General features: G+C 43.7%; 1 protein-coding gene across 1 annotated transcript in view; it reads left to right on the top strand.

Annotated features, from left to right (window-relative positions):
- Nucleotides 1-13,836, top strand: part of UVRAG (UV radiation resistance associated) — a 61,161-nt gene extending 47,325 nt beyond the window's left edge. Inside the window, exons 14-15 of the mRNA XM_027888230.1 lie at nt 5,669-5,760; nt 11,935-13,836. Of these exons, the coding sequence (XP_027744031.1) occupies nt 5,669-5,760; nt 11,935-12,622 (780 nt within the window). The 3' untranslated portion in view covers nt 12,623-13,836. The remainder of the gene's footprint in view (nt 1-5,668; nt 5,761-11,934) is intronic.
- The last annotated feature ends 283 nt before the right edge of the window (nt 13,837-14,119 follow it).

The raw sequence follows: 14,119 nt of genomic DNA, 5'->3' as shown, positions 1-14,119 counted from the left end.
CAGCTTTCACTCACCTGGATGAGTGAACTGCCAAAAACTCCATTTAACCCTTTGTAAAACAAAGGGTTTTCCCAACATAACACCGAAGAACAAAGAGCAGAAAGATGGAGCACACTGTTGTGCACATTGAAATAATTCTGCAGGTTCCTTTCCTGCAACATTTTAAGGATCAGGGTAGAGCTGGACTGGTGGGAAAATTGCCTGGTTTGGGAGTGGATTTATCAAAATATGAAGGTAATGGATAAATGGAGGAGGAGTGAGTAGCACCATGTGCTGAGTTCTCTGTGATTTCCAGCCAGGCCAAGGTGGGCCAGTTCTCTGTACCTGCCTGTGCATTCCTGATTGCCCCTCTGATATTTTTAGGGTCTTATTTGGGTTATATAGGTAAAAAGTAACCTCCAGGTGTGCAGAATTACACTTGGGGAGCTAAACACATCCAGAAAATGATGGTTTTAAGGTGGAGGTACAAAATGTTACTTTATCTTTCTCCTTTTGACTTTTGCACATCTGACCTTTTGTTCTGTGCCTGATGTAAGGATTTTTAATACAAGAGCTCAGGATGAATGAGGTCATAGGAAATAAGTGTCTTATAATCCAATAAACATCACTTTGTGATCCCAAGCCCTTTTAAGAAGCTCTGACCTGAACCTGGAAAGGTTATGCTCTATAGTTTCATCCTATCAAGCTATAAATGCAGCAAGACTGCAGTAAACATGGTTTTAGTTATTTCAGTGCTTCACTGGGGAACAGGGGAAGCTTTTCGAGGCCAGTAACTGCTCTGTCTTCTAAATTGCCTTTTTTAATGTCCTTTTTATGAAGCAGTCATGGCATGTGAGAGGCACCTTTATGGGCATGGGGGCCCATATACGTTGGTTTTTATAACAAGCCCCATGACCACCAAGTTTCACTGGAATGGTTTAGTTACGTGAGGGGCCGTTTCTCCCAGCCCGTCTTTTGGGTCCCCGTATCCTTACTGGGACACCAGACTGGAAACACGAAGGCTGATGTGTGAGACCTCTCTGGAGGGGTGTTGAGTTCACTCTCAGAGAGGGTTTCATGAGAGAGTCCTGGAGGAAACACAGCTCTTGGCTCATCTGAATGTTTAGTTCTCCAATGTGTTCTGCATGTACTCAAACACGTACTCCTATTCCCTTGTTTTCTTGAGGTCTATCTCCAATAAACACTATTGCTGTGAAACCAAAATCCAGTATTAAATATTGCCTATTATCACGTTTCAGTTTTAAATATTAGAAGAAAACTACTTCGTAAATGTTTGGCAGAACGTTACAAGTTGTTGAGTGTTTATCATCGAGGCTGCTGCTGTCTTTGAATGAAGAGGGGAAGATGCTGCTTAATGTAATTCTGTGGCAAACCAAAGAAGGTAAAAGGGAATTAGTTCTGTTGTCAGATGAGAATACAGTTTCCCTGGTCACTGCTGAATCCCTCTTGTACTTAGATTTCATGCATGTATTTCCCCTGCCTTTCAGATGGAAGTGAAGAGGGACTTTGGACGAGGGCCTGGAATGCCAGGACAAGGGGGAATGGATTCACACTGGCAGTATCTTACTAAGTATCTTATTGATATCAGCTCTACCTACTGAATGCAGGACAAATCAGGCCAGGTTAGACTAAGAATGCTTTAAAAATAACGGTGTGACTGTAAGCACCCTTTGAAAGTAAAGGATAAAATGCAGTTGTTGTCTCCTCTGATTGTTGTTCATGTGCCTTATCAGTCATTGCTAAATCCCAGTTGTGGTGGAGCCCTTTAAGGTGGTTTTAATGAAGCTTTAGGCACTCTGGGTCAGCTTGGGGAACTTTACAGTGTGTACCCTATGGATTAATGAAGGACATGGGTCTTCAAGGACGTTGAAGTAACTTGTTTTTCTTGTTAGTTTAGTACTCTGAAAGAATTGCAAAGTAAACATCTGCTTTACAGGTGGAACTCTGGGGGAAGGAGGCAGGTGTTGACATATCAAGATAAGTCATAACTTCCATTAAAATAGCTGTTGTATTTGAGCACTTCCTCCTGCTTGGATGAGGGCTGTCACTGCTGGGGCAGTCCTGGATTTGTTCTTTCTGAAAGCAACACTGAGGACTTGAAAAGACTCGTTATAATCACAGTGCTTGTTATGTTGCTTTTTCCCCCTCCTGCTTCCCCAAGAAGCTTAAAAAAACTTCAAAACCCCCTTGGTTGTGTTTACTTCCAAACTGTGGTTGATGTTTGCTGACAGGCTTTTTTAAGTATGAGAAATGAAAATTAATTTTAGATGTTTAGATTTATGTTATCCGAGGAGGTGTTTTACACCACAGCGTGTTTGGCTGATGCTGCAGCTCCAGGGTTTTCAGGAAAGCCACGTAGGTGTTCGGAGCTAGAACAACTCCCCAGCTTCGGGAAATCAGAGGCAAGCAACACATGAAGAGTTCGATAATCTAAGAGTTTACAATTTCCCCTAAAGGTACAAACACACAAACTGTTTATATAGCAGCAGGCGTTGTTTCACCGAGCCCCAAGGCTGTCTGTATAGCAACAGGCGTTGTAACAACACTTTCTGTTTCCATTATTGCACTGCTTAGTCATCTGAACCCCAGCCAGTGCTCCTTCATCCTCTGAAAAGTCATCCAGGATCTTGTAAAACAATTAACTATGTCATTTTATTAAAACTTGCATTTTATATTTCTGTCCCAGCGTTTGACATCCTCTGAAAACCTTTCCGTAAATGCCTGGCTTGTGACCAGCTCTGCAAAGCTGATTGAAAGAACACTTTTGCTTCTATTTTTGTTTGTAGGTTTTCACATTTGTGGAGCAGATGTTCTTTTGAAATTCTTGATGATATCAAGAGAAACTCCTCATTTAGCTGAAAGTAATTCCAAATTGCTCTTGACTGCCTTAGCAGAGCAGGAGCTTTGCACAGCGTAGTGGGTTGGGTCCACCTCCTGTGTAGGTACAGATGGTGCTGCAACATCAAGAGACTGAGGAAAGTCCAAAAATACAGCAGATTTCAGCGCAGACTTCAATATTATGCATAACATGTAGTGAAGGGGCAGCTATTTTGAACTTTAATAACATATTCTGAGCTGTTAGACTGCTTCCACATGGCTCAGAACAAGATGAATATGGCTGGGGAAACAATATGGGAAATGATGAACAGATGAGTTTAGAATTGGAGTCATTCTGCATTCCCCCAAAAAAAGATATTCCAGTCCAGGTACTCTGTGGTTTCTGGCTGAAAGTAAATGTATGTGCCTGTATAGCAGCAGTCATGAAACCCTGTCACAGGAACCCAGGCAGGAAACAGGCTGTTGTTCTTTGCACATAAATGCAGGATATCAGTATTTTTCTTAAAAGGCAGTCCCAGAGTGGCAAAACCCCCTAATTGTGATCTTGGGTGCAATCTGCAATTACCCAGAAATAGAAAGAAAACTAAGTGGTTTCTTTTCAAGCCAGCTTACTTGAAAAAATTTTAGTGGCTCTGGTCCTTCTTACGGACTTTACAGGAGAGTAACTGAACCTTTGCAGGTCTGTGTTTTAATGAGCTCACAGAGGAGGGGTCTGTATTGGTAGATTGGATGAATGAAGGTTTTAATGTGGGATTGTTGCCTGTAGGAAGGCAGTAACCTTTTCTGTGTCTGGCATGAGTTTTAATTAGCTACAAAAGTCCCGTTGATGAAGTAAATCCTTGGAAGATGGACAACACTTGGTTGGAGTAGTGGTTGAGAGATGCTCAGAGTGGAGCTGGTTCATTGCTGAGGACTGACAACCCAAAATCGGAGCTTTTTCTGGAGGTTTCAAAAAAACTTCCTTCTTCACTTTACTTAATGTGCAACTCTACTATCAGCAATAGGAAAACGTGTTTTAGGAGAAACAGTGGCTTTGCTCATGTTTTAATATGAGTCTCCCGTGCATTCTTCTGATCTTGGCTGTTGGAAATAGAGAGAACCCTTAATCCGATTCTTTCCCACTCTAAAACCTTAGAATTTAGTGATGGTTATAAAAAGGGGTATTCTATGAACTTTCAGTTGTTGGAGGAGGAACAAATGTAAAGGTTTTGATTTTTGGTGGGGTTTTTTTTCCCCCCTTCTTCTTCATTTCTTTTGCTCCAGGCGAGTTCTTTGGCAAACCAAATCCCCTGTAATCCCATCAGGAGAGTGTGGTGATGGTTTTGGAATTTATGTTGTATGGTTGTCTTAATCCAGGCTCTGTCACTGTAGCAGAAGATGTGAATCCAAGCCCACCATGTGACTTGGCTGTGTCCATGTGGAAATAATAACCTGGAATAAATGGCCTCCTGGTGTACAGTGCAGGACTGAGGGTGATTCTCTCTCTAAGTAATTTTTCTTTCTAAAACTCAGATGAGCAGAAAAAGCATTCCCAACTTCAGGAGTCTTTTTCTGTGACAAACTGATTGTTTGAGAGGAGTCAAATTTTGGAAGCTTAGAGGATGCTTGCCTGCACCTTACTGTCAGGAATTACGGAAACAGGGGTGGAATTCCAAACAAATTTATCTTGGAGTGGGATTTTTCCATGTTTCAGCAGGTAGCTCAAGCAGCATGGAATTTGTGCAGTTGCTGTATGTGTGTATTGGAGGCGAACTGGGACTTCTAGAGGGTGTTAACATCTGCTGAGACCTCCTTATTAAATTGGTAGTGCTTCATCCCAATAGCCTGAAAGATACTGGAATTTAGAGACTTTTTCTTTATATTTTAACCACACAAGGGATAAATGTATTATATTATTTGTTTGTGTTTATAATTTTGTGTTTATATTTAGAATTTTAATTTATATTTTATAGTTCTCATTTATATTAAATATTTTATATTTGTATTTCTTTTTACATTTCTATTGTTATATGGATATATTTGTTTATATTTTAACCACACGAGAGATATATTTCTCTGCAATGTTTCTTCCCAAGTTTTGAGATTCAGACTTGAAAGAGGGTCTTTCTCCCTTTCATGTGCTGTTTTCTTCAAAGGTATTTTTAATCTGGGGGCTTGTCAAACATGTAGTTTATAGTTTCCATCAGTGACAGTTGTCATGTGGATATCATAATCTGAGGTTTGGAATAATTTGAGGAGTCAGTACTGGAGTTAAAGTCAGTCGGTGTTTGAAGCCTTTCCCTTTGCTACGTGGCATCTGATTTGAGTGCTGGGTTTAATTATGGGACTTTAACTGTTGATATAAACTGTATAAGGAGCACAGATTTCCATCAGTTGTGTGACAATATGTATTTTTACTGGTTGATGTAACTCTAACAATTCCACTACTGATTCCAGCAGACACTGAGGCTGACAAGCGACCCCTGCACACAAATAAATGTTTGGAATTGGTGGATTCAGAATGTTGTGCTGAAATTTGGTCCTTTCCCCTGATGGCTGTGTTTCCATTAAGCTGTGAGGCTGCTCTCCTGTGACAGATAGAAAATGGAAAAAGTGGAAGGAGGTTTCGCACTCAGATTGACTGATTATTTTGTCCCTGTTCTTGGGTGGGTTCTGCTAATACAAGTATTAAATGGGAACATTTCCTTAAGAGGAATAAATCTCCTGGAACTACTGGATAATCATCCCACACTTTCTTGAAAGCCTGGTAAATTAACTGACCATAGTGTTATATTCTGTGGGATTTGGAAAGCTGTGCTGATTTTAAAGGGGTTTTTTTCTGTTCTTGTAGCTTAGGTATCAGCATGGGCTGAGTACTCCAGATCTAAGGCAAACTCTTCCCAACCTGAAAAACTTCATGGAGATTGGGCTGATGGTGAGATGGTAAGTATTTTTTGGTTTGTGGTTTTTTTGTTTTGTTTTGTTTTGTTTTTTTTTTGTTTTTTTTTTTGTGATTAAAATAAAGAGGTGGGTGCTACAAAAACATTTGGAGGTAAGGATATGTCACAAACAAGCTGCTCCTCTTCAGAAGCTGGGCGTGGTTGGTGAGACTGGGACTTGCCCAAAACACACACCAAGTAAATGGCCACAATATTGACTCTTTTCTTACTTTCTGTATTGTGGGCCCACAGCCCTTCTCAGAGGTTGAGGTAGGAGGGGAAGCCTGTGTGAAAAGCAGTGTTCTTCACTAGAGGAAGGAGAATTAATTGGTGCCTTAAGACTGTGTCTAATGGTTGGTAGCAGGGGCACCCTCTGCATGATTCTGCCTTAGAGCAAGTCTTAGTCTGGCTTAGAGGTTTTGCCATCACCCAACCCTCTTGTTGTTTGCTGTAGGTGGTGCACAGTCATTAGCAACCCAAAGCACATTTTTTTGGCTGGATAATATTTCCATACATTTAGGAATATTAAGCCTAGTTCTCTGGGAGTATCACATTCCCTCCTTCCCCCCACCCATGGATGTCTATGCCTCATTTCCTTCTCACCTCCAAAACTGGTGAGAGTAGTTGTTCGTTTTTAACCTTTTTTTTTCCCAAGGCTAATGATCCCAAACAATGCTCTTAGTGCTTCCTAATAATTTAAATGGAAGTGAGGCTTTACAGCTCGAGGGGAAAGCTGGCTAGACTTTGATAATTGGGCAGAGTACAGATGCCCACTGTCCTGTGGGTAATACCTGATCCCCTACACTGGAACAAGCAGGAAAGCCACCAGCTGTTAAAATGAAGATTGGAAGGAATTCTATGTTTCTAGGATAGTGTAGGTGAATCCCTGTGAATACCCTGTGCCACAAACCGTAGTCAGTGAAGTATTTCCAGGTTATCCTCGGTTTGCTGGATGAGAATGGGGACACAGGAGGACATATTCACTTGCACTGCCAGGTTTGTTTGGTCTTGCTACTGCTCTTCAGTTTCCTTTCTGAGCACTGGAGCTGGGCTTTGCTGAATTTCAGCTCTGTCAAACCATAATGAACTGGTATTAAAAAACCAGTACTTACTTCCTTGAACAGAACTGGTGTTAACTCCTTGGCCACGCATCGAGCTCATTTTTGCCTTTGACTTGAGTCATCTGCACTTCTCTGCAGCCTGGACTGGATTGAATCCCTTAGATAGTCAGTGTGACTGAAATACATGGTTATTTCAGGTTTAACCTCGCTCTGATAAGCAGCATTTTAGATTTAAGTACATAATAGTTTCTTTACCCCTTCAGATTAGAAACCATCCAACACAATCCCCCACAGTTTTTGTAGAAGAGCCCCCTTATTTTGTGCATCAGAGCAGGTTTGGCTTTCAGGCCTCTGGGGCAGCACTGGCCCTGTGGGAGGGCTGAGAGCCCAGTGCCTGTGCATGAAGGTTTGATGGCTGGATCCCTCTGCCTGGGGAGATCTGTGTTGCTTTGGTTCCTCAGGCATGACACTGAAATGATTAATCCATGTTTTCATATCCCTCCACGTGTGATTTATGGCAGCAAGCTTGCAGGTCTACAAGCTCTGCTTCCCTCTTCATGTCTCTCCTGGCACCAATATCCTGCTGTGTTTACTTTTCTTCCCCCTTCCCCCTACTGCAAAATATGATTTGTGCTGGATGTAGACAAAATCAAGACAGATCTGTTGGTTCCCTCACACTGTTACAGGGGCTACAGAGCTGCAGAAAAGGACTTTCCTGACATCAGATCTGGATGCTGAATCTGAAGGTGAAAGATGATGAGCCAAAGTTGTTGTTGATTTAAACTGTCTCGATTGCGGTTCCCTGAACCTTTTCTCTTTCCTTTTGGGAATAATTCTCCCTGTGTCCAGTATTTTAGCCCTGGAGTTTCACTGGCTTCCAGAAAAGCAGCTCAGTTTTCAGATCAGCTTTTTGCCAATGCAAAAGGCCCTGTGCAATTTTTCTCTTAAATTCTTCTGAGCACGCAGTTTATTCCAGCTTTTGAGACCAAATCACAGAAAGGTTAAAGAAACCTTAAAGATCATCCAGTTTCAATCCCCTACCTTGCACTAGACAAGGTTGCTCCAAATCCCATCCAACCTGGCCTTGGACACTTCCAGGGATGGGGCAGTCACAGCTTCTCTGGGCTACCTGTGCCAGGGCTCTCCATCCTCACAGGGAAGGATTTCTTCTTCATGTATAATCTAAGTGTCCCCTCTTTTAGTTTAGAACTGTTCCCCCTCGTCCCATCACTCTCTGCCTGCTTAAAAAGTTGCTCTCCCTCTTTTTTTAGAAGCCCCTCTCAAATCTCTCCTTACACGTAGCCTGGATGTTTTTAACATGATTTTATTCCTTTTGGCGTGTTCAGATGTACCTTCCACAAGCTCAGGCTCTTTAGAGCATGGTTGCATTAAATCAAGAGACTGACTCATTTTCTCTCCTATTCTTCAGCTTATTTTTGTTTCACTCTGTGTAACTTCTGAGGGACAGTGTGATTACTAACAGCAAGAGCTCTCTGCAAACTTGAGCAGTCCAGGGAGGAGGGGTTTTTTCCTGGTGGATAGACAATAGACTTATCTAATGCTGGCAAATACAAGATACTCCTTTGGAGGGGCTTGTCTGTAGTCAGGGAGATGCCCTTTTGAGTTGCATTTCAAGGCTTCCCTCAGAAATACTTGTGTGCCAAGGCTTGAATTTGTGTTTTGAAGGTATGTCTTGATTCATTCCGCTAGGACCGAGAGGAGCCCAAAACTCTGGAGTTAAGAAAACTCTGGTAGCTTAATTTGTGAAGATTTGGTATTTTTTTAACGTGTCTTAGAAATCCTCAGCTGCCAAAAGATGCGGTTTCACCTCAGCTTCATCCTCGCAGCCTCCCTGTGGCTGTTGTACCTTACTGAACCAGTAATCTCTAAGAAGGTGAGAAACTATTATTGCTTTTTTAGCACAGTTGACACGGTGTTGGCTCTGAGCTGCTCTTGGAGCTTCAAACCATTTCATGGATGGCTATAAACCAATCTAAACACCTTCATTTAGCGTTCTTGCTGCCATGAGGTCATAGTTTGCAACAGAAAAGATCAAATGGTGTTTAAGTTGTTGGGTTTTTTTAAAAGCATTCTCATACCAAAGCGCTGTAGCTGTGGATTTTGGCTCTTGGCCAGGCAATCAAGATTTAGTATTTTAACCAGCTGTGATCCAGTAATGTTCCTCAGAGGAAACATTTTGTGGGGAGGAAAAGATACATATTTGAGCCTGTGAATTGTGTTCTGTCCCTCATACTGCTTTACAGCTTCTCTGAGCCCCTTGCAGACAGATTAAATAATCACAAGTGAATCTGACTGAAGGAGCTTTTTATCAGAACTGCAAACAACCAGAAAGTGTTCACTAGGAAAATAACTTCAGAAATGTTTGTGTCCTGCTTCAGTCACTTCATCTCGCCTGTTTACAGCGTGCAGTCTGTGCCTTGTGCCTTAGAATGCCCAAATGGACTATTTATTAACTAGTGCAAACTAACATTTGGGGCAGAAAATAGCTACTTCGTAATTTTGCCGCCAGGAAAACTTACAGCTGAAGTTAGACTGCTACAAATTGGCTTTTGAGGTTTGGATGCAATTGAAACACTGAGATTGGGGGATGATGTCATTCTCTTATCTAGAATGTCCAATAAACCTGAGGTTTCTCTCTCTTTTCTTATTTTTAATTTAGAAGTCGTGCTTTCTGAGAGGAACTGTAAATATATATAACCAGCTCTAGTCTCATCCAGCCTGATGACTTAAAGTCTTTGGGGCCTGATGACAGTTCATCAGCTCAGGTTTTATACTCCTCTAGTCTCAGGCTGTTCTTTGTGGACAGGCATCCACACCTGTTTGCTGTCTCAGGAGATGGGCCAGGGAATTGGGGCTGGAAGCTGGAGCAGCTCAACCCCAGTAATTCAGGTCAAGGCTGTACCTTGGAGTAAAGGGCTGTGCTCCTGCAAGCCAAGCCCTCCTCACTGGAGACAGTACCTGACGGTCTCTAAACTTCCTGAGCAGTTGGAGGATTGTTTTCCAATGTGCCTTCCTTTTTTACATAGTTTTGTACTAATTCCATGAGCTGTGAACCTCAAAGGACAAGGGGGAATGGCTTTAAACTGCCAGAGAGTAGGTTTAGATTGGATACTGGGGAGGAATCCTTCCCTGTGAGGGTGGGGAGGCCCTGGCACAGGTTGCCCAAAGAATCTGTGGCTGCCCCATCCCTGGAAGTGTCCAAGGCAAGTATCTGGAACTGGAGAGGCAGCAAAACCTGAGATCTCCTGCACTGAAAAGCACCATCTGCTTCATTGCAGTGTGTCCTGTAATTGGAGCAGTGATCTGCAGGACTCAGTTATCACTTTTTCTGAGGAATCAGTTCACATAAACATAGGAGGATGTGTCCCTGGAACCGGTGATGAGTCTTGACTATCTGGCTTTGTGAATATTTGCACATCTTGGAATTTGGGTAAATTCCTACAACTTGCCATCTAACTGTCAGATAACCAGAATCTCATCAAATAAGAAATGCAGAGTACTCATTTGTTTTCTGAGCAAGGGCAGAAAGCTCTAAGCTGGGGGAAGGGAGGGAAAGCAGACCATCCCCAGTATATCTGCAGTGCACATTGCCCGAGCAGAGTTCACGAGTCTCCTGCCTCAGATTCTCGTGTTTGTCATATTACATCACTTCAAAAATAAATGGTTGATTGTGAAGGGGTTGGTTGACAGACAAAGCTGCAAATGCTTTGTGCAGTTTGCATTCAAAAGGTCTGAAGCGGCTGTTGAAATCTTAAGGAAAAGTTGACGTTTTTGCTGCTGCCTCCATGTGTGGCCCTTACCTCTCTCCTTCACTTCTGCAAATGTGTATCCTGAAAACCAGCTTCTCCTTCAGGTGATTTGAGGGCTTTATGGAAGAGAAGGAAGGCTTACAGAGGAATTAAGGGGCAGCCTGGGAGGAGGTGGGATGGGAGAGGAAATGAAAGAGCAGTAGTGCTGCTCACTGCCCTGCCATGGGGACACTTACTCTTCACAGAGGGACTCGTTGCAATCAACTTTCTCCTATTTACAAGGGGCAGCAAAACAAGAAAAGTCCTGTGGAAAAGGATCCACACTAGGGACTCCCCATAACTGCTATTCCAAGATTTTCCCCTGCAAGGCAGATCCTAAAATGTATCAGGCCTTGAGCAGAAGGAGTTTCTCTTAAATGGAGTTCATGAAGGAGGCTCCTACTGACAGCAGTGGAATCTTAAGAGTTATGTATATAACTCTATGTAATAGCTGTATTTTTGGGTGTTTTGTTTTGTTTTTTTTTTTTTTAATTTGGAGGAAAATGAACTGGTTGCTTATGTTAATGTACATATTATGTATTTGCATATAGGGTGGTGGTTATATTTGGATAAGGATTAGGCCAGTGAAAGAGAATTCACATAACACAGCTCAGATGATGCAAAGCTGATGTTCCATATTATTGAACCTGAGACAGTGAAAGTGGTTTGTGGAACTGAATTAAATAGTGAAGTCAGACTTGTAAATTAAGCTTGATTCGTTTGTGTTCCTCAAGAAACAGAGGCTGATGATTGCCCAAAAATTTTGGAGTGATTGACACAGAAAAGCAGAAGATCTGGCAAGAATAACCCTCTGTAAATAGCAAAGTTGACGTGGTTTTCCTCCTTTGAGCAGCTGTTAGGGAAGTCCACTGTTGAATTCTTTGCTCGTGGAGGATTCAGCCATCAATCCTCACTTTTGAAGAGTTTATGATGGCCCAGTACAGGCCATAAATTCATAAATACACAGTCAATAGCAATAATTCATAAAGTGCAGCTTGGTGCTATAAAACGGTGTTAACAGTCCGAATTAACATAATGTGGTGGTTTCTTGGGTGATTGACTCTCCAAACCATGGGGCTCTGTGAGAGTTCCTGCACAGCCTCCCTGGTTCTCAGGGAAGTTTCCTCTGGGGTGTGTTCTGTGGTTCGCACGGCACTAAACACGCGGGGCTTTAGCACTTCAGGATTCGAGTCCTTGGCCAAGCGGAGCCCAGGGTTGTGATAAAAGAATCGCTGCAGCCTTTGGTTAAACATCTGCGCTGCTGGGGAGCTGCCTGCCAGCCCTCATTTCTCCTGCCTTCCCTTGCAGCGACCGGCACCACACGTCCAGCGCCATCCCCGTTCCAAAGAGACAGAGCTCCAGCTTCGGCAGGTTGCACGTTGGCTTCTCCAGTGGGCTTCCTTCCCCGGACAAGGGACTCCGGAAACGAGCCAGCACCGGCAACGAGAGACTGCAGTACAAAACTCCTCCTCCCAGCTACAACTCTGCTTTAACCCAGCCTGTGGCCGTCCCAGCCCCCGCGGGGGAGCCGGAGAAAACGGCCGGGCCCATCAGCTCTTCCCTGGACACCTCCCTGGACTCTTCCAAGGGGAACGCCAGGAAAGGCGAGGACTCGTGCGGCAGCTTGAACGGGGAGAGCGGGAGCCTGAAGCCGCGCCGGGGCCGGCAGGAGCCTTCCCCGGGCCCTTGCAGTGCAATAAACGGGGCGGTGGGGCCGGGCCCCGGGATCCAGGAGCAGGGCCAGGAGCAGCCCAGCCAGCCGCCCGTGCTGTGCTGCGCCGTGGAGCAGGCTGAGGAGATCATGGGCATGGAGGCCACGGCCCTGGGCTCGGGGGACCAGCTGGAGGACTTCAACTCCATCCCGGTGGAGCACGCCGTGGCCGTGGAGTGCGACGAGCAGGTGCTGGGGGAGTTCGAGGAGTTCTCCCGCAGGATCTACGCCCTCAACGAGAACATGTCCAGCTTCCGCAGGGCCCGCAAGAGCTCGGACAAGTGAGCTGGGATGGGGAGGGGGGGGAATCAGTGCTCTGGGTGGAAATCAAATTGCACTTATTCTTTATATTAATTATAAAAATAAAAAAGCTAAAGCTGTTCCTATGGTGTTAGACAAGTGGACTTGAGCACGGTGACACAGGATCATGGTAATGTGCACAGCCCCAGGTAAAGGTTTATTCTGCTTCCAGTCCTTTTATGTCTGGTATTTATAATCTGTTGGAAGTCTTTTTTTTTTTTTTTAGGCCTTGGAATCCATTTATAAAGGCTTTCCTGAAAACAGCTTTTACTGCTGATCAGGCCCTTCTATGAATATTTGTTGATTTCTTAATTATTCTTTAGAGTTGAATTTATTTTAATCTTTTCAGAAGAGAAAAAAAACAAACACCCTTTAATTTAAAAGTACATTTATGGTAAGACATCTTTGCCTTCTCCCATGTACTCCTGTGTGTGCTTGAGCAATGTAGCCAGTGTTAGAGAAATACCATGGATTAATTCCAGTTGAACAGCTTTCTCTTGGCTGGGCTCTGGAGCCCGTGAAGTTCTAGTTTGCACTGATGGGTCTTCAGTTGGCAGTGAGGACATGCCAGAGAATGAGCAGCTGTGTGACACCTGCACCTGGTTAATCAGAAATGACCTTTGGGGCTTTGTCCCACTCCTCCTCCGTACTCGCTCTTCCTTCCCACGGAAACCTTGAGGAGTAAATCACCTCCAAGGCTCTGTTCAAGGATCTCAGCCTGACCCTTCCCCACTGGGGCTGGGCACAAGTAGAGACCTGATGGACCCACTGCCAACACAGAGGGTTCAGCTGCCACCGTCCCAGGGGTCTGCCGGGGGCACAGGGGCACTGCAGACGTCTTCCTAAAATCCCTGAGAGTGCAGTCAGCACTTTGGAATTAGGCAAATGTGTGGAATTGTTCCACCCTCTGCAGGAAGGAGGCATTTCACATTATTCATCTGAATTAATATCCTTTTTTTTTAAACCATCTGTACTTTGAAGGAAGAAGCTTCCAGGGCTTTGCTGGAGATGCAGGTCAGCACTGCCACACGTGTTCAGCTGCACTAATGGGAAAGCAATTTGCAGCTGCTCTGCCATTCCTGGTGTTTGTTTCCATTTGGATTTCATTGCTCTTGCCTTCTATATTGTGTACCTGAGGATCTGGGCTCAGCTGTGAGCTCTGAAATATAAAAATATATAGCAGAATAAAAAACACTTCATCATGCCTGGCTTTTTGTTCTTCCCTGGTTTTATGCTTTCTTTTGAACCACAACCTAGTCTTTCCCTGCCTTCACCGTAAGTCCAGCCTAAATTCCCTTGTTCAGCCGTGGAATTGTATAATCTCAGCTCTCTGTTGTCAGAACAAGACGTGTATGTGAGAACCAATATCCATAATAGCACTGTCCTAGGAAATGCATTTTTTCCAGCTAACACCTTTAGTGATTGTATGAAATGATATTCACATTTCCTCTGTTAGCTCTGTCTGCAGTTGGGTGGGTGGAT

Source organism: Empidonax traillii, unplaced genomic scaffold (assembly GCF_003031625.1).
Source record: "Empidonax traillii isolate 1590-97213 ecotype Southwest subspecies unplaced genomic scaffold, ASM303162v1 scaffold236:size2090792, whole genome shotgun sequence".
Lineage (NCBI taxonomy): Eukaryota > Metazoa > Chordata > Aves > Passeriformes > Tyrannidae > Empidonax > Empidonax traillii.
Note: the sequence above shows the minus strand (reverse complement) of the source record. Positions and strands in the feature narration are given on the sequence as shown.